Source organism: Hippoglossus stenolepis, chromosome 10 (assembly GCF_022539355.2).
Source record: "Hippoglossus stenolepis isolate QCI-W04-F060 chromosome 10, HSTE1.2, whole genome shotgun sequence".
NCBI lineage: Eukaryota > Metazoa > Chordata > Actinopteri > Pleuronectiformes > Pleuronectidae > Hippoglossus > Hippoglossus stenolepis.
This window is the reverse complement of record NC_061492.1, coordinates 18,624,710-18,642,854: the sequence shown is the minus strand read 5'-3', so window position 1 is coordinate 18,642,854 and position 18,145 is coordinate 18,624,710. Positions and strand designations below refer to the sequence as shown.

General features: G+C 40.4%; 1 protein-coding gene across 1 annotated transcript in view; it reads right to left on the bottom strand.

Annotated features, from left to right (window-relative positions):
* Positions 1-18,145, bottom strand: part of crybg1a (crystallin beta-gamma domain containing 1a) — a 44,942-nt gene that overhangs the window by 1,668 nt on the left and 25,129 nt on the right. The window contains exons 4-21 of the mRNA XM_047341572.1: positions 16,921-18,002; positions 11,188-16,505; positions 10,133-10,171; positions 9,892-10,010; positions 9,447-9,624; positions 8,815-8,954; positions 7,555-7,681; positions 7,431-7,466; positions 5,984-6,141; positions 5,725-5,851; positions 5,393-5,538; positions 4,122-4,248; positions 3,485-3,514; positions 3,253-3,365; positions 2,485-2,617; positions 2,236-2,375; positions 1,433-1,556; positions 1,160-1,318 (exon numbers count right to left, since the gene is read on the bottom strand). Of these exons, the coding sequence (XP_047197528.1) occupies positions 1,160-1,318; positions 1,433-1,556; positions 2,236-2,375; positions 2,485-2,617; positions 3,253-3,365; positions 3,485-3,514; positions 4,122-4,248; positions 5,393-5,538; positions 5,725-5,851; positions 5,984-6,141; positions 7,431-7,466; positions 7,555-7,681; positions 8,815-8,954; positions 9,447-9,624; positions 9,892-10,010; positions 10,133-10,171; positions 11,188-16,505; positions 16,921-18,002 (8,296 nt within the window). The remainder of the gene's footprint in view (positions 1-1,159; positions 1,319-1,432; positions 1,557-2,235; positions 2,376-2,484; positions 2,618-3,252; positions 3,366-3,484; positions 3,515-4,121; positions 4,249-5,392; positions 5,539-5,724; positions 5,852-5,983; positions 6,142-7,430; positions 7,467-7,554; positions 7,682-8,814; positions 8,955-9,446; positions 9,625-9,891; positions 10,011-10,132; positions 10,172-11,187; positions 16,506-16,920; positions 18,003-18,145) is intronic.

Sequence of the window (18,145 nt, the reverse complement as noted above, 5' to 3'; positions counted from 1 at the left end):
TGGCTTTTAAAATGGCTTTCAACTTTCAATGGCTTTTAACTTCTCACTTTTGTTTGTTCAATCGCTTTATTTGACTAAACTATATAAATATAGTCAATTATTATTGTTATTACTATTATTATTAAATTGAATTATGTATATATAAAATAAGGTGAAATTACTTCATTTTGTGTATCAGTAGTTATTGAACATGGACATTCTAACAATACAGCAATATAACTATAATTTTCAATAATTATTTTCACTCCGTTTCATCTCTTTATTCTACAAATAAAAAAATGTCTGAAGCCAATTTTTTCTTCTATTTTTCTAAGTTAAACACAAACTCTAAATTACAGAGCGAGCGCGTGGTGAAAGCCTTACAGTATATACCACCATCCCCTTAGTGTGATGTTTCATTATAGAAAACATTTTAAACCTCCATCAAAATACACAGTGATAGTTACAGATGGCGATGCAGGATAAATGTGCATGATTCTGTGTGTAAAAAACTCAGCAGTTAAAATGTTGATATATATAGAAAAATACTACATTTAAGTGCTCAATCCAATTGCATTACTACCAACTTGTATTAAATCAGTTTTATTGATACATCCTCCTAGAAGATGAAGAACTGGACTGAAAACATAACCTCTGATATGGCGGTAACCAGTGGAATGAATGAGGTCTGTAGGGAATATAAGTGATTTCCTGTTTTGGATGTTGCATACGTCGACAAGATTCCACTACAGAGACGTGGGGTTTGTTATTCAGTACTTCTGGGTCAGGTTGTGTCTTTCCTGTGAACACAATCCGACGTGTTTGTTGGGGGAAAGTAGGTGAAAGTTCTCTTCCTTGTTGTTGCGTGTGCGAGCACCACTTATTCTTTGGCTATTGCTCAGCGCACATCTTATGACTGAGCTTGTCACTGTGGTGAGGGGGTGGAGATACTCAACTCTTCAGCACACACTACAACTGTTTGGATGTTTGGAGAATTTGGATGTGAATTGTTTGCATTCTGCAGAGCTATGTAAAAATGCTCCTGTTCACTTCTCTGTTCATAAAGTAGATTTAGATGCAACGTCCCACAAATGTGAGAGTAATTAGACAACTAGATTCCCTCAAGCTGACCCTGACCAGTGTTCTTGCAGGTTTGTGTGTTGTTGATGTAGCTCAGTACCTTGCATGTGATGTGTCCGTCCCGATAGAGCCAGACCTGCTCCACTCCTCCGGTCTCCTCCACAGCCTGAACCCTCATCAGCTTAATGTCATCCAAAGTTCCTGTCAGGGACATGATACATCCTGTCTCCCTGTTCCGCAGGCAGAAGCACATCTGCTTCTGTTGGAGGAAAACACGCACAAGCTCAATGTTTGATGTTGTTCATGAGAGTATGTATGAGACATATAAGCTCTAGAATACAGGTATTATCATTTCTTATCTCTCCCTGTGTACCTGGTGTAAAGGACGCAGGGATCCTATTTGCTGCAAGCTGCTTAACTTGCACAAGTCAGGCACTTCACCTGGCTGAAGAAGCAGCTGTCGACCACGGTAGTTACTTCTTTCATACAACACCCACCTGGAGAGAAGACGGGCAACCACCCATGTTAGTTCAGATTTATAAATCTGTATGAAAAATCCAGGATAATGTAAAACTAAAAATTAATTAAAATAACAGTCTGTGTATATTCCAAGCTGAGCTCCATGATTTACAGCTGTCATTTTTACACTCAGTGGGTTCCTCACATTTTTGACATCTTAAGTGCTCTCAACATGAACTTGTCCAGTTCTAAAAACTAAGCTAACACCATTTTTGGGAATTTCGTAAGTCCTTGTAGTATTATAATGATCTGAAGGTTCACCACAAACTCTTTGCCTTTTTTTCCCCTCAAAACATCAGTAGCTAAGACTTTGGTTTAAGTGCTTAGGTTAAAATCAATGACAAGTTTTTCTACATATATTTAAAGTATACTCATATATAACTGAAGAGTTTAATTTATAGAAAAAACATTTAATGTGTGGTTCAAAGTAGTTCAAAAAATGCTAAAATGTCTGTTTTCTAGAAGTATTTTGATCAAGACAATTTTTACATAACTATAACATATTAATGAATTCAATTTGTTGTTTGCTATTTTATGATGTTTCAACCAAGATAAGATAAAATATGTTTCTATCGCCACATAGCTAGCGTTAGGATTAAATGGCACCTTTAAAGTTAACATAAATATATCAGTAGAAATTTAAAAAGGGAGACCTACATTCCTCCCTCCACCACCAGGGAGCGTATGCGTGTGTCCAGGCCCGCCTGCAGCAGATTCACAATTCCATTACATAACACCACCCTGCGACCTCTGCAGCCGATCTTACTGAACAAGATGACGGAGGGCAGAGACGGCGCCTGGAGAGAGGAGAGAGTTCAAATCACTGATATTCTCATATCCAAATCCAAAGGGCACAAATATACATTTTCATATTCTTTTCTATATACACATATATGCTGTACTCACATGTCCAGAGGTGTGTATGGAGCGGATGGTAGAATCTGAGGACAGGAAGCCCATGGCCTCTGGGTTGGAATAGTCTCCCTCCTCCAGCACATACATGTTCTCTGTGAACTTTGCTCCTTCATAGGCCACCCAGCTGAAACACACACATACACACATAATGGTTGTCCAATCTCTGTAGGCTACGTTTTAGTTTTTTCCATTTAACTCAATGGCACATGTAATTGTCAGGCAAGACTTGGTACTCCTAGAAACTATAACTTGAGATTACTAATATAACCCAGTTGTGCAGCTTGTGTGTGAGTAGTCCCAGAACTTGGCACATTGTACGCTCGACTATGCTCATATTCAGGTTCATGATTTTAATTTGTTATTACTTGAAAAAGTTTAACAAGCTCTAATGTTCAGAAAACATCCCTTTCCTCATAGTGTTCGTTGCTACATCTCCTCTTCTCAGCCTCTGTCTGACACAGATGTTTCTAGCTACTGTCTCTTTAAGAGCCCCCTCACACTGAAGCCCTGTCTGCTCTGATTGGCCAGCTGGTCCAATCTGTTTTGATTGGTTACTCGCTTCGAGAGCGAGAAGTAAATATCCGCCTCCTCTCTCTTTCACTTTACTTGGCTTTGTTTGGGGGGCGTGCCAGACATGCCGCAGGCAGATACTTAAATTCTGTCTCTTTTGAACATTAATCAAGAAAACTTTTACAGTATTAAGTCTGCTCTTATACCATTAGGTGTTTACAGCCAACTTTAACAAGCATTAATAATTACCTGCCAACCACCACCTTACAGGACCTGGGCATAAAGTCGTCATCCAGAGCTTCTGTGTTCTCCTCCAGAGCCACCATCCTTCCCTGGAAGTCTGGCTCAGAGTAGAGCTGCACCTGTAACATACAGTAACGTAACATACACTTTAGTGACCCTGACAACAAACACAACCAGGACGACTGAAGAGAAGTGGTCTTGTCCATTTGATATAAAGCCTCGAATGGTTGGATGGTACCTTGTTTTTTGTCGATCCCATCAGCATCTCCTACAGAACAGAGAGGAAGGGAGCATTAGGAACATAGGCTCTGCACTATTGGACTTCTTGGAGAAAAATATTTAGCTGTTTCTAACATCAATTTTAAAGTTTGAACTTATCATTACACATTACACGTCTATATATAATAACATCACAAAAAAAACAAACATAATCCTGTTTGTTTAATGTCTCCGCCAACCAGTGCAGTTTAAGACGATATACATTTGTTTTTTCAGACTCATGAGGTCACTGTGACCTTTATCTTTGACCTTCGGCCACCAAAATCAAATCTATTCATCCCTGAGACCACCTGAACGTTTGTAACATATTCGAAGAAATGCTTGTTTTTGTAATTAAATGCTGAGTCGATGCAAGTTGATGTCATAAAATATATTTTTTTGTACCCTAACCCTAATTGTCCAAAATGGAAAAAAAGGGTAAATTTACTATAATAATAAGAAAATGAAAAGCAACATATTATGTAACATGTAATATTTTTGAAACTGGAACCGTTAGATGATTTTGCTTGAAAATGACTCATTGATGTTGTTTAATTGATTTTGAATTGACTGTCAATCGACTCATTGTTGCAGCTTCACCACAGATCCCTTCTTACATTGAAGACTGGCTGTATGGATGAGATCTTGAAGTTCTGGGCTCCCCAGTCGTCCGGGCTGGCATACAGGCCTTTCTCCAGCACATAGAGCTCTCCACTGAATCCAGGATTTTCAAATGCCACCCATCTGCCAGCGACACACAAAACACAACTTCCTCAGATGCACAAAACCACAGTGACTGACTAATTCAGCAGAACTCTTCTATTAGACAAAAATAAGGAATAATACTGTCACTTGACAATCACATGATGTAAAAGCAGGCCAACGTGATGTGATTCATTCTCTGATTAAATCACTGACTTGAACTGTGAATCATTAAAAGAAGAGGAAGTCTACTCCTCTAAGAGGTTGTAAAACCATTCAGCAGGCGAGGCAGAGTGAAGCAAACACTATAAAGGTGTGAAGAATGTAGACGCTCAAACATGTTGACTGACAGATAACGTGTCATATATTACAGGTGTTATTTAAGATAAAATCATTGACTTTGAATGTGACAATCTGTGCAGTATCAAAGTCCTTATATGTTTGTCATGCCACACGGAAGCCATGTCGGATCACCAGTCAAATTGGATCCTTCTTTTTGCTTAAACTTCTAATATGTACGTACAGTATATCTACAATAGTAACTGGACATTTACTGATTAAATATCATCAGTGTAAATCTTTGCCTTCCAGAGATGGAAGCCTTTGTCAAACCTGACCTTAATTTCACAAACCAATAATTATTTATAAAGGGCTGTATGTGTGGAGGCGTGTGTTGAGTGACAGAACACTTAGTCATGTCTTTGAAGTGAGGAACACAAATTCACAAACTGTAAAGCTGTGCGCAAGGCAGAGTCAAATGTTTACCTCCTTTGTTATGATTAAAAAATAATCTATTTATAATTATCTTCGCCAAGGAGGTCATGTTTCCATCAGCGTTTCTCCAGCTCTGCAGGATCCAGATCTGACACTACTCAACAATTATTATTATCATCAGATAAAGGTTTTTTTCCCCAGTTTTTTTAAAAGGGTGAGATAGGGCGTTGACTGAGGTATGCTCTCTCCGAGCGACCTTCTAGTTTTTTCATGTTTTTGTTTTATTTGAAGTCAGCAGTAGAGCGGTAAGCAGGAAGCACGAGGGAGAGAATGGGTGTGATCCCAAGCTGGATTCAAACCACGCACGGCCGTGGCTGTTAGGCGGCATTCATTGTAATTATTCAGCAACCAGGACACTCCCTTTCTTATGAATTTTAACCTTGTTATTGTTTTTCTTTCGTTTTGGACTTACACTCCGCCCATGACGTCGACGGACTGGGTCCTTATACCATGGCTGATGTCCCCCATGTTGAGGATGGGACCCAGTAGGTCGGCATGGAGCCCCAGCTGATCAAAGTTCGGCTCACTAAAGAGTTTAACATGTGGAGACTGGAAATCCTTAGGGAGAAACAAGTCACATGGTAAAACAATTAGTAAGTGAAAAGGCAGTCCTCTCATTTAAAACGTCTCACTGTCCAGGATTAAACTCTTCCATACGGGACATTTAGTTTTATATAATTCAAGTTCTTGTCGTATCAGCAGAAGAAGTTTATGGAAATATGGAAATAAACAAACAGATTTTACTTTGCACGCAGGCCGAAGGGACTGGATCCCGTCCTCAGATCCTCCCCAGTCACTGCAGTGAGGATACTCCCCCTCCTCAAGGATGTACTGCTGACCCTCAAAGTCTGCCTCCAAATAGCCCACCCAGCTGCAAGGACAAAACAAAGAAATATCATCAAATATTCATCATTAAATATGATTTAATAATGTAATAAAGCACACACACACACACACACACACACACACACACACACACACACACAGAGGTGGATTTACTCACAGACCACCGAGTATCTTTACAGAACCCACTGAAGGCAATGTTTTCTTATTCTCATCATGTTTGTCTGATTCCTCCTCTTCTGCTTCTTGCAAATTGTACACATCACCGTCCACTTCTATGCACTCTCCATCAAAGTTGGGTTTCTCAAAAACTAAAGCCTGGAACAGGGAAGGAGAGGAAGAAGAAGAAGAGTTATCATCATAGCCTTAACCCCATGCAATTGTTTTGGGCCCATTTCTTATCCAAAGGCAGAATACCACTAATTCCACGGAATACAGTATATATTACACTGTATTATAGTGTAGCTCACATTTATGCCAGCATAGCAAGAGCACAACGTAAAAAAGTTATTGGATACGGTGATACGTCTGTTTCTTTGAGCTGAAACTGGGGTAATTCCACTGCAGGGAGATTCCCAGGAAACCAAGTCAAGTCCAACTTATTATGCCTTCCGAGGGAAATACATACAGACCATAATAAATACAACATTAAAAAGAAATACCTGACAGATGATGGAGATAAAATACAGGATCACTACATAAGGACAATAAAGTCCAGTATGCAAGAACCTGTTGAGAAACTCTGGGATTTTACATGTGTTTCTTCTGAAGGAAACTGGAGATCTGTATTTAGTTCTTTTAGAACCCTGTTAACACCTGTTATTAACATCCAGGTCTGAATGCCCCCAGATGCGTCCTGAGATCTGATCACATTCGTAGTTGGCCTGGGATGCATGCAGCCTCATTATTTTAGCTGTGTGAATGCAAATGCATCCTGGGCCACATATGAAGGACCTCCTACTCAGCTGAGGTCCTCCTACCTGCTACAGTTTCACAATGGATCTAATGTAATTTCACTCTACTCTGTGTCCATCCAATATTCATTCAGCTCCTCCCAACTCCTCTCTCTCGGTCTCGCTCGCTCGTGCGGACACATTGACATCGACACAAACTGACACTGACACATTGAAGACATCTCTAAAGTCCGACTGGATGAAAACAACATAATTTGGTCTTTGCAAACACAATGTAATTATTTGCATACAGCACAGGGAAGTGAGATCCAATCACAAGTGTTTACAGGAGTCCCATTCAGGACACATTTTAATACTATTTGCAAAACAGACGAGCTCAACACTGTCCATTTGTGATTAGATCTCTCCGGACGGATGTTAATACCAGGTCTGAACGGGGCCTAGGATAGTTTGGGGTGTAAATAAAAGAGGGGTAGTACTTTGTAATCATTCAGGAATTAACTGGGAAGAGTTTGCAGTGTGGAAATTGGGAGATATCAAAACTAAATCGTATCTATGTAGTTGGCTACTACTTTTATAAGAAGGAGAGAGATAAGAAGAGATGGTGAAAGAGAAAAAGAGGAAGCATAGTGTAGTTTATATTCACCGCAGATATTCATAGATACAGGAGTTGTTATATAAAGCAAAACGAACCTTGACATCATGCGGATGCTCCACCCTTATTGCTCCCTGGAATGAAGAGACACACATTTGTAACTAAAAGACAAGCAACAAGATGACACTATACAAGAAACAATGCATGCTTCATGTGCTGTACCATTCGGAGGGGTCTGAGCGAGCCGATGAAGGGCTCGGAGAAACCCCAGCCCTCTGGGCAGGGGTACTCGCCCACCTCCAGCACTCCTACAAAACCTCCAAAGCCTGGATCGGTGTACACCAGCCAGCTACAGATACACAGCGTCAGCGTGAGACAGGGGGAAAAAGGAGAGTGAAGGTGAGCGGGTGAACATATGGAGTGTAATGAACCTTTCGTGACCTTTTTCTTCACAGTTCTTTCTGATCCTTTTACAGAGTGAAGGGACTAAAAACAGTACTTTCACTCTCTACACACCATGAGCCAGTTGACATGCTAACCATCCGTTATCAGCAGCACAAGCCCTGCGGCCTGCATTCCTTCACAGACACAAAACAGATGCTGCACACACACAGACCCTTCCCCTGCAGTCCCCTGAAAAATGACGTCTTTGTGACCTTTTTTTGATGCAAACTAGGCCACTTATTGGGCATCAGATATATAGTACTATATATGGGATGTTCCCATTATGCAACACCGTCAGCTACATATGTTCCCTGTTACTTTAAATGAGAGACATAGGTTTTCTCCTTTTTATACGTATTATGTTCTTAAATATTTAATATGTAATATATAATAAACAAATACTTAAATATCTACCTTTTTAATATTATAGAAAGTTTATTTGATACATTGTTAATATCTACTTCTACTACTCCCTCCTCTCCACCCTCTATTCCAACTAGTATACCACACCTTATCATAAGAACATATACACAAACCTCCTTTTTTTCTTTTCTTTTTTTCCTTGTCTTTCCATCCTCTCTTTTATACTTTAAACTTTAACTTTCTGGCAGAGGTAAAAAATAAAAAAATAGGGAAGAAGAAAAAATAAAAAACTTAATTCCCCTGTTTTGTTTGTTTGTTTTTTATTAAATTTTTTTTATTATGTCTTCCTTTCCTGCCCATTTAACTATTCAGTTCAGGTTTCTCAGTTCTTACTAAGCTCTACACCTGTGTGCACGCGCACGCACGCACCCACATACACATACACACACATTCTACAAAACCAAATGCACTTTCTCACACAAACAAATCTAGTCCATTTAATTTCCTTTTATCTTTTGTGTTTTTTCCTGTTGCTATAGCAGTTTATATTTTACCCAATGTTTCCCCCTCATGTTAATTCTGTCACCCTGTAATCAGGTCTATTTCATCATGTCTCACCGGTTATGTCACATTTCACCAAATAAAAAGGGATAAAAAGTGCACAGCTGAACTTACACTCCAGAATGGACCTTGATGGAGCCAGTGGTCTGAGGCATCGCATAGGAGCCGATCTCTACAACATCATCACAGTAAGATGACATCCTCCCCATCCCATTAACCTCTGTAAACAGGTCGATCCGGGCCATGCTGTAGTCCTGCACAACAGAAAGTAAATATTTAAGTGTGTGAGAAAGTTTTTAATTAGAAAAAGAACAAATAAGGATGGGAAAATGTTGTAAAGTTGCATAGCAATACATAAACTTGTATTTAACTGATACTGAAAAAAATCACAAACTTTTTATTTACTTTAAAAAAGAAACTTAACTTTTCTAAATGTCTAAATATAAGAACTCCACCCACATGTGCAAGAGCTTCATTCAATATTTGATTGATATCATAGATTTTATAAAAAAGATGAACAACGTGTCTCCACTTCCTCCCATTGTGAAAATATTGAGCTAAAACTTCCCGGATACGGCTGCAAACAACAAGTACGTAAAGTCTCAGCTGTCAATCATGGCGTTTCACCTGATTTTTTAAAGCATCAAATAACTGACTCCAACCAAACTTATTAAAAACATGAAAACCTGAACAAACATCAGTGTGACAAGAACTACCTAAAATGACAAATGAACGCGGTAACTTACCCTCACTGCCAGTCGGAGAGAACCTATGACCATGGGTGCAGTTGGAACAGGTTGACCATTCTGGTCCAGTGTTGTTGGAGTCTCCTGATCCGCCCATACATTCACTATGTGCTCTGTTGGACCTTCCTCAAGCGCTATGACACGGCCCTGGAAGCCGGGTTTCTCATAGAGAAGCCAGCTGAAGATAGATGAGGAGAGAAACTTATTAATGTTACCATGTGAATAGAAGAAGGGAAAGTTTATTGGCTACATCACTGCTGTGGAGGCTCCAGGAGATACTGTACATGCTAATGGGAACATAGAGAAAACATGGACTGGATTGGAGAACAAACGACAATCTCTTCTGGAAACAAGCTGAGGCAAAATTTTACTATTTGAGTTACGATCAGTGACACTTCCACAGTTACAAACAGAAAATCAACGACTTTAACGAGAAGACCCTTACCATCCTCTGATGACTCTGACTGAGATGACAGGGGACAGCTTCATCGTGGTGGCATCTTCTACATCACAGAAGAACTCCATCGCTTCACCTCCAAACTGAGCTTGTTCGTGTACGACAATCTGGAAATCAGGAAAATCAGGAAATGTGAAAAGACATTTCATTACAACAATTGGCTTTTTTATTCCAGTGCAAGAATGTAACAAAACAAAAAACCACATGTGTAAAGGTTATTTAATCCTACCTTTCCAGGTCTTTTGTGGATTCCTCTCACTGCGGGTGTCTGTGAGGAAAGGTAATATTTCAATTAGGAATTTTTGTATCCTGTGCTTAAAAAAAGTATTTAGCACAAAAATGACACAGTCAACCATTAATAGATTAACTTAAGCCAAGTATTTCAAACATCAGTTTTCATAGAACAATGTCATTGCTGTAAACGTGTGCTTTTTATTTCCATAATTCATTTTTGTCATTGATTGCAGTGTTTCTGTCTGTTTTATTTAAATCTGTTTGCTGTTTTCTTTGTTATCTTTGACCCTGCTTGCGTTTTTATTTAATTCGCTGCCCGTGTTGCCCAGGCCTCCCTGGCAGAAGAGACAGTGTATCTCAATGGGATCTTTCTGGTTACAGGTCAAATAAATAAAAACAAAACAAGATCAATGTTGTGGACCCCTCTGCTTGTTTCATGCACTATAAAGCACAGCCCAGTTCAGGTGATATTTTAATAGAGTTTCTTTTAAAATAATCAAATCATGGTAAATTTTTCAATCTGTTGAGCTACTCTACAATCCTTCCACATACCGAATATCATCTACAGAACTACCCCTGGAGTACAAGAATGAGGTAAAATATACATTTTGATTGGAAGAAGCCAAAGACAAAGAGAAATAAACCTTAGCGTGTTGCAGGTATTGTAGTGTACATTGTGATCATTTAAACAAACAAATATGTTTTTGCATTGTTCTACTCTATTTGCATGTTGATGCAAATATCTCATCATGATGTGACAGTGAATCTTTTGATGAGTAGATCTTGGCAAAGATTTACTGTGCAGAATTCCAGATTGAAGACATGTGCCTTTTCACGTGTCCTCACTTGTAAATGATTCATGACTTAGTTGCAACTTCATGACAAGTCAGAAAGAACAGGATATGAAACTAGGGCACATATCACCATGGAAATAAATCAGGAAATGCTTTTTTTTAAAAAGCCTAGCAAGCTAAAACCCATTCAGGCTTTGGGCTGTTATTTCTCCATTGTATCTACGGGACTCCAAATTTCAAATATATAAATACTTGCCTTTGCCTTAGTCCTTGGAAGTGTATTTTGTGAAGTCTGCTGGCTGAAGTTGGTGGTTGGAGGCAGTGCAGCGGGGTCCCTCAGGGCCACATCCACATTAGGAGCTCCTGATATCAAGGCCTGGTCCATAGCAGCACCCCCCTCAGGATTCGGTTTCATTTTAGTCATTTGTGTGGAGCCCTGGGAAGCCTCGGGTTCTTGTTTGTTCATCTTGAGGTACTTATCTAAATGATCGGGCAGCTTTATCTCCGAGAACGTTGGAAAAGGAGGAGAGGAGGAGCTAAGCGCTGACTCATTAAATGTACCATTACCACCACCACCCACAAGAGAGCCTTGATCTCCACTCGTCACGCCCTCCTTATCTGCTCTGACGCCAGGCAGAGGTGAATCAACACCGTGCGTTCCAGGAGCGGGCAGGTCTTGTTGTTTCTTGAAAGAAAATGAGCCATTTAAGGCAGAGGGTGTTTCCTCTTTGGTTTTCCTGGGGGAGCTCAGTAAGCTGGAGAGGATCGACATCCTTCCAAGCCTTGACGTTAACTTTCCAGGCTCCTCGCTTTGCAATTCTTTTCCTGCTTCAGCTTTGGACGCCTCTTTGACTCCATCTTTTTCTTCCACCTCATCAAGTGATTTCTGTTTGTCTCCAGGTGAGGGCAGGGCATTTTCTTGTCCACGTTTTTCCAGGGTCCGTCCTTTCCTGTTGGCTGCATATTGTTTTATTACCATAGCTGGTGAAGGATCCCTCGAAATGTTGCTATTTTTCCTTAAGCCAAACTGGAATTGCCCAGGATCGAATGTTCTCTCGAAATGATCTTCCTTAATGGCCGGCATGGCAAAAGGTGGCGATGGGGACTTTTTACGGATGTGCCTCTTTGGAGGTAGCGAGAAAGGAATTCCACCTTTATTAATGCTGCTGATAAACTCGTCAAAATCATCGCGCTCAGTTGATTCATCTTCACTGGCTGACGCATTTAGTCGTTTTTTGTTTTCCTTCTTCTGTTTTTGTTGATGTTCCACATCCAACCAGCTTGATGGAGATTCAGTCTTTATCTGATGACTTTGAGATGGAGATTTTGACGAACTACCGTTGAAAACCTGGAATTCCTGTTTCAAACCACGATCTGTTTTTATCTTTTCTTTCATTCCTTCATCATTCTTCTGGGCATCAGTACTAATGAGTATTTTATCTGAGACAATGTTGGACTTATCCTTTTCTTTTCCATAAACTGTTTTGCTAGCTGCATCTTTTACAAAAATGGGTTCTGCCTTTTGCTTGACATCTATCTTTGCTGTGTTTTTCAGCTTATCCTCTTTCTTCATCACTTCATTTTCATCTTGAAGACGTTCTTTAATGAGGCTTTTCTGTTTCTGTATCTTGTCACTCTTACTAACGACTGTGGAAACATTTGATGCTGACTCTGTTGATACTTTGGTCACAGTCTTTGGTTCCTGTTCTTGACTTCCATGAGCCTTAGAGTCTGTGGAGTGATCCGTGTTTTTCTCTGGTTGCTTTATCTCCACATGTTCAACTGAGGGCTTCTGGTCTTCTTGGTTTCTAACTGCAGAGTCAACGTTCATATTTACAACCTCTTTCACCAAACTCTTTGCTGAGGGATCCTTTGTTTCAGTCTTTTCTTGTGCTTCCTCAGCACGCTGAGCTTTTTTGCTTTCTACCTCCCGTTCTTGAATTTGAGTTTCTGATCTCTTCTCTGTTCTTACTGTTTCTGGTTCCTGTTGGTTGCTAACTTTAGCATTTAAACTCTTTACTGAGGAGTCCTTGGTTTCAGTATTGTCTTTGGTATCTTTAGCATCAGTACTTATAGAGTCAAGTTCTTGAGTTGTGTCTATTTTTACACCCTTGGTTTTTTCCAAAACTTGTGCTGTTTCTGGTTTTTGGTTGGAAGTTGGATGTTTGGGTTCTGTTGTTTTCCTTTTCTCTGCTTTGTCCGTCAGGTTGCAAATTTCTAAGTTAGCAGTCTCATTCAAAGTCTTTAAAGAGGAATCCTTTATTTCAGTCTGGTCTTTGGTACCTTCAGTACTAATGCTTACAGATTTGAGTCCTTGACTTGTACCTGTTTCTTGGTTCTCTTGAACTTTAGTTCCCTCTGGTTCCTGATCTATCTTTGGAACTTTGGATTCCGTCGATTTGATTTTGTCTGGTTTACTGACGCCCTCAACGTCTCCAACGACTATGGACCTCTGGACTTGTTGGATGTTAACTTCACTGTTAGCAGTCACAGGTGCAGTCTCATTCTCCAAAGTCTTTACTGATGAAGTCTTCGTTTCAGTATTGTCTTTGGTATCTTTAGCATCAGTACTTATAGAGTCAAGTTCTTGAGTTGTGTCCATTTTTACACCCTTGGTCTTTTTCAAAACTTGTGCTGTTTCTGGTTTTTGATTGGAAGTTGGATGTTTGGGTTCTGTTGTTTTCCCTTTCTCTGCTTCGTCCGTGAGGTTGCAAATTTCTAAGTTAGCAGTCTCATTCAAAGTCTTTAAAGATGAATCCTTTATTTCAGTCTGGTCTTTGGTACCTTCACTACTAATGCTTACAGATTTGAGTCCTTGACTTGTACCTGTTTCTTGGTTCTCTTGAACTTTAGTTCCCTCTGGTTCCTGATCTACCTTTGGAACTTTGGATTCCGTCGATTTGATTTTGTCTGGTTTACTGACGTCCTCAACGTCTCCAACGACTATGGACCTCTGGACTTGTTGGATGTTAACTTCACTGTTAGCAGTCACAGGTGCAGTCTCATTCTCCAAAGTCTTTACTGATGAAGTCTTCGTTTCAGTATTGTCTTTGGTATCTTTAGCATCAGTACTTATAGAGTCAAGTTCTTGAGTTGTGTCCATTTTTACACCCTTGGTCTTTTTCAAAACTTGTGCTGTTTCTGGTTTTTGATTGGAAGTTGGATGTTTGGGTTCTGTTGTTTTCCCTTTCTCTGCTTCGTCCGTGAGGTTGCAAATTTCTAAGTTAGCAGTCTCATTCAAAGTCTTTAAAGATGAATCCTTTATTTCAGTCTGTTCTTTGGTACCTTCAGTACTAATGCTTACAGATTTGAGTCCTTGACTTGTACCTATTTCTTGGTTCTCTTGAACTTTAGTTCCCTCTGGTTCCTGATCTATCTTTGGAACTTTGGATTCCGTCGATTTGATTTTGTCTGGTTTACTGACGTCCTCAACATCTCCAACGACTATGGACCTCTGGACTTGTTGGATGTTAACTTCACTGTTAGCAGTCACAGGAGCAGTCTCATTCTCCAAAGTCTTTACTGATGAAGTCTTCGTTTCAGTCTTTTCTTCAGAGTTTTTATCACTCTGATCTTTAGTGCTCAGTGTTAACAGTTCTTGAGTTGTATCCAAACTATGGCTTTCTGTTGTCTTCTCTGGAGCTTTTTGTGCCCCCGGTTTCTGTTCTAGGTTAGCGATGGCATTTGCTTTATTACTGTCAACAGTCTCATTTGAAATCTCGTCTGATAAACTCTTCTCTTTTTTATCATCTGCAGCATCCTGCGTTTCAGTGCTTACACCTGTCATTTCTAGAGTTTGACTTTCCTTCACATCATTTGCATGTTTGTCCTCCTCATTTGTGTTGTCGTTCCTCACCTCCTCTTTGGTTACAAGTAGTTTAGGCTCCTGTTCAGTTTTCACTGTTGATGTCATAATCACCTTCTCTGCTCGCTGGGTTTCCTCGCCGCCACTCTCTGCATTTTCTGTCTTTAAGATCTCACTTTCATGATTTGTATCAACCACAATGGAAGTAGCTTCATTAATTAAACTTCCTCCTTCCTCTGCCTCTGTCCTCTTCTCTTCCAGGGTATCTGTAACTACCTGTTGTCCCTCCTTTGAGTCGGGCTGTAAACACTTCTGCTCTGACGATAGATCATACGGCTTCTCTGGTTTTGTAAAATCTGTCTCAGCTTCGTCGCTGATGGCACTGCCCTTGAGCTCCTCGCTGCGACTGCTCTGTGAGTCAGTGCTTTCCACTGCTGCGTCTTTCAGTTTAGAGTCTTTCTTCTGCCTTTCAAATTTTTCTGCCAGTAAAAGAGGCTCTTTGTCCGGCTTATTTTCAACATTCTTGGGTAATTCACAAACAGTCACAGCCTCTGTTTGAATGTCCGAAGCCTTGGGTGTTTTCTTGCCAAGCTCCTCTTTACTTTTCTCCTCCACCTCAACATTTTTCACTGACTCTCTGTCTAATGTGGATCGTGGTCTGTCAATTGCAAGAATGACATTTGTGGTTTGATCCTTAAATAACTTGTTTTCCTTTTGCTGCTCTGTATTTTTCAGGTCAGCATCAACAACATCATCCTTTGGCTCAGCATCTTTCAAGGCCGATTCAGAAGGAGGACTATTTGGGGGATCAGCTATCGCTTTAAGAGAAACATTATCGGGCAAAACACCATCCCCATCAGAGTGGGTCATTATGTCACGGTGTTTGCTGTCACCCACAACAGGTTCAGCTGACGTATCAGTTACATGCTCATGAGCTGGTATTGTGTCCTGAGCCACCACAGCAGGCTGTGGCTCTTTCTCCTGAATTAAATCTGGTGTTACGTTACTTATTATCTGGGTTGTTTTTAATATGTCTACTTCTCCCTGAGAACTTTCTAGTGATCGCTGAGTTTGCTTTTCCTGTGTGGTGTTTTCACTTTGTATGTGAGATGCATTTTCAGCTGAATACTCAATTTTTACTTGCTGTCTTTCCTGGTTATCTGCCTCAGCGTTGTTTACATCAGTGACTGGTAATTGAGCTGGAATTACTTTAACGGCCTCACTGCTAGACAATAACGTGGATACTAACTCTGTTCCTGGTGTTACGTCTACCTGAGCGTTTGCTGTGATAATCGCATCATTCTTTTGTATTGGCTGGATTTCTGAAATCTCTTTGATTGCAGCACTCTCTAATTCGCTTGTCTCTTTTCCTTTCATTCTGAACGCAAAGGTACTAGACTGTGTGTCTGACGGTTTTACAACGTGTTCTTCTTCTTCTGTAGACACACTCTCGAATTTAAATCTGTCATCACTGGTACCGTCCTTCTCTGCTAACACACTATCAGATCCTTTCTCTTGGGAATCTTGAGTTTTCCCGACTTTTATTTTGTTGGAGCCTTTCAGACCCAGTGTCGGAAGTTTGCTCCCAGATATGAAGGGATCAGCTGAATCCTTCACTAGACTCTTTTGTTGTTGTTTGATGTTTTCGCTTTGTTTGGAAAACCTTGATGTGGGCAGAGGAGAGGCATGTGAGGTGGGTGTGTCTTCCTCTTCATGGCTGATGCTTCCTTTAGAAAGGTGTTTGAATGGTCTTGTTGATGACGTGCCTCCTGTTTGAAACACATACACACCGTTTTAATGCAACAGAGAAACACATGTAAAAATGCCATAAAGGAATAGTTCAACAATTTGGCTGGGCACAGTTTTTACATAGAAAGTACTTTGTAATATGTGTAGAGATGTTCAGAAACCGATAACCAGCTTCGGAAATGCCTCCTGTACTGCCCCAAAATGCCGGCTCGGACATTAACGAGTTTTTCAAAGGGTTAAACCTGAGCCAGGCTATACAACAATCTTTTGATTATTATCAGGTAAAAAAGCATTTTTAAACTTTTTTCTTTTTCCTGAACAATGTTTAATCCTCGATTGAAGTGTTTCTACAAAGCTGATCTTTTATTCACTTTCAACAGCAGAGCTAACGTGATTTAATTATGTGACAATGTCAATGTGATTGTGCAGTTTTACCTTTCGTGGGACTTTCAGGTAGAGGGGAAGGTCTGTCACTCCCAGCTCTCTCTCCATCAGGTACTTCCTGTTTGTCTGAGCTCTTCTTTGGTCTGTCTGAGTCCGTCTGACCGGATGAATTATTTTTGTGGCCGGTGGCGGCGGTTTGCATTACATCATCATTATTCTTTCTTGTTGGAGATGTAATGGGTAACCGGCTCTTTGATGACAAGGAGGCATTATTTTCCACATGGTTCTGCGGCTGTTTTTGAACTTCCAGGCTTTCACTTCTCTCGCTATAGTCTCTCGCCACGCCATTTACCAGGTTAATGTCCTCCGACTTCTCTTTAATAATCTTTGTTCCTGTCTTGTGGGTGGTTTTTGTTGGAGAAATGTCTCTCGCCTCAGGTTTCCCTCCCTTAGCTTCCTCAAAACTTGGTTTCCTGACAGCTTTGGTTGGACTGATGGAAGATTTTAGAGATTCTTTGGTTCGAGGTTGCTTTTGTAGTTTGGAGGTAACCACTGAGGCGTCGGTCACTGATGTTTTATCTGGTGTCACTGGTGATTTCACATCAGCATCTGATGATGACCTTTTAGGGATTTTGGACTTTGAAGTCTCTGCGCTTGAGGAACCGTTAGTGCTTTGGTTTTTTAATGTTGGTAACATAGAAGCCGTTTTCTCACTGCTGTGTTCCCTCGGTAGTGGAATATCACTGGAAGTTCCCACTTTTGTTGCCTCTGTGGAGACCTTGGCCTTTGTTGTGACATTTTTGGTCTTGCTTCCGGCTACAGAGGATGGGGTCTTTGCTCCACTTGCTGTGGTATGTCGACTTTCTGTCGCTGCTTTAGGCCCTTGTTTGGAGGGTGTAGCTTGATTTGTCTCTTTGCCTCTTATCCCAGACCCGGACGCTTGTGACTTTGCTTTGTACATGTCTGAAGGAGCAGAGGTGTCATCAATGTTGGAGGACTCAGAGTCTGCTTCTTCTTCACCTAGAAGTTCAGGAGTGTTTGTGTCAGTGAGCGGCGTCTCATCTGTTGTCGTGAATGGCTCTAGGTCGGCGTCCTTGAGTTCTGCATGGTCGTTGTTTTGGAGACTTGGCGCTCTGTCAGGGGAGAGGGAGACAATTTAACAGAAATATTAAAGTGCAACTTCACACAAGTTTTGTCCCAAGTGCCATATTAAAAGCAGCATTAATGTATTTTATCTAATAACAATCATATTATTTACTTTACAACTCATATATTT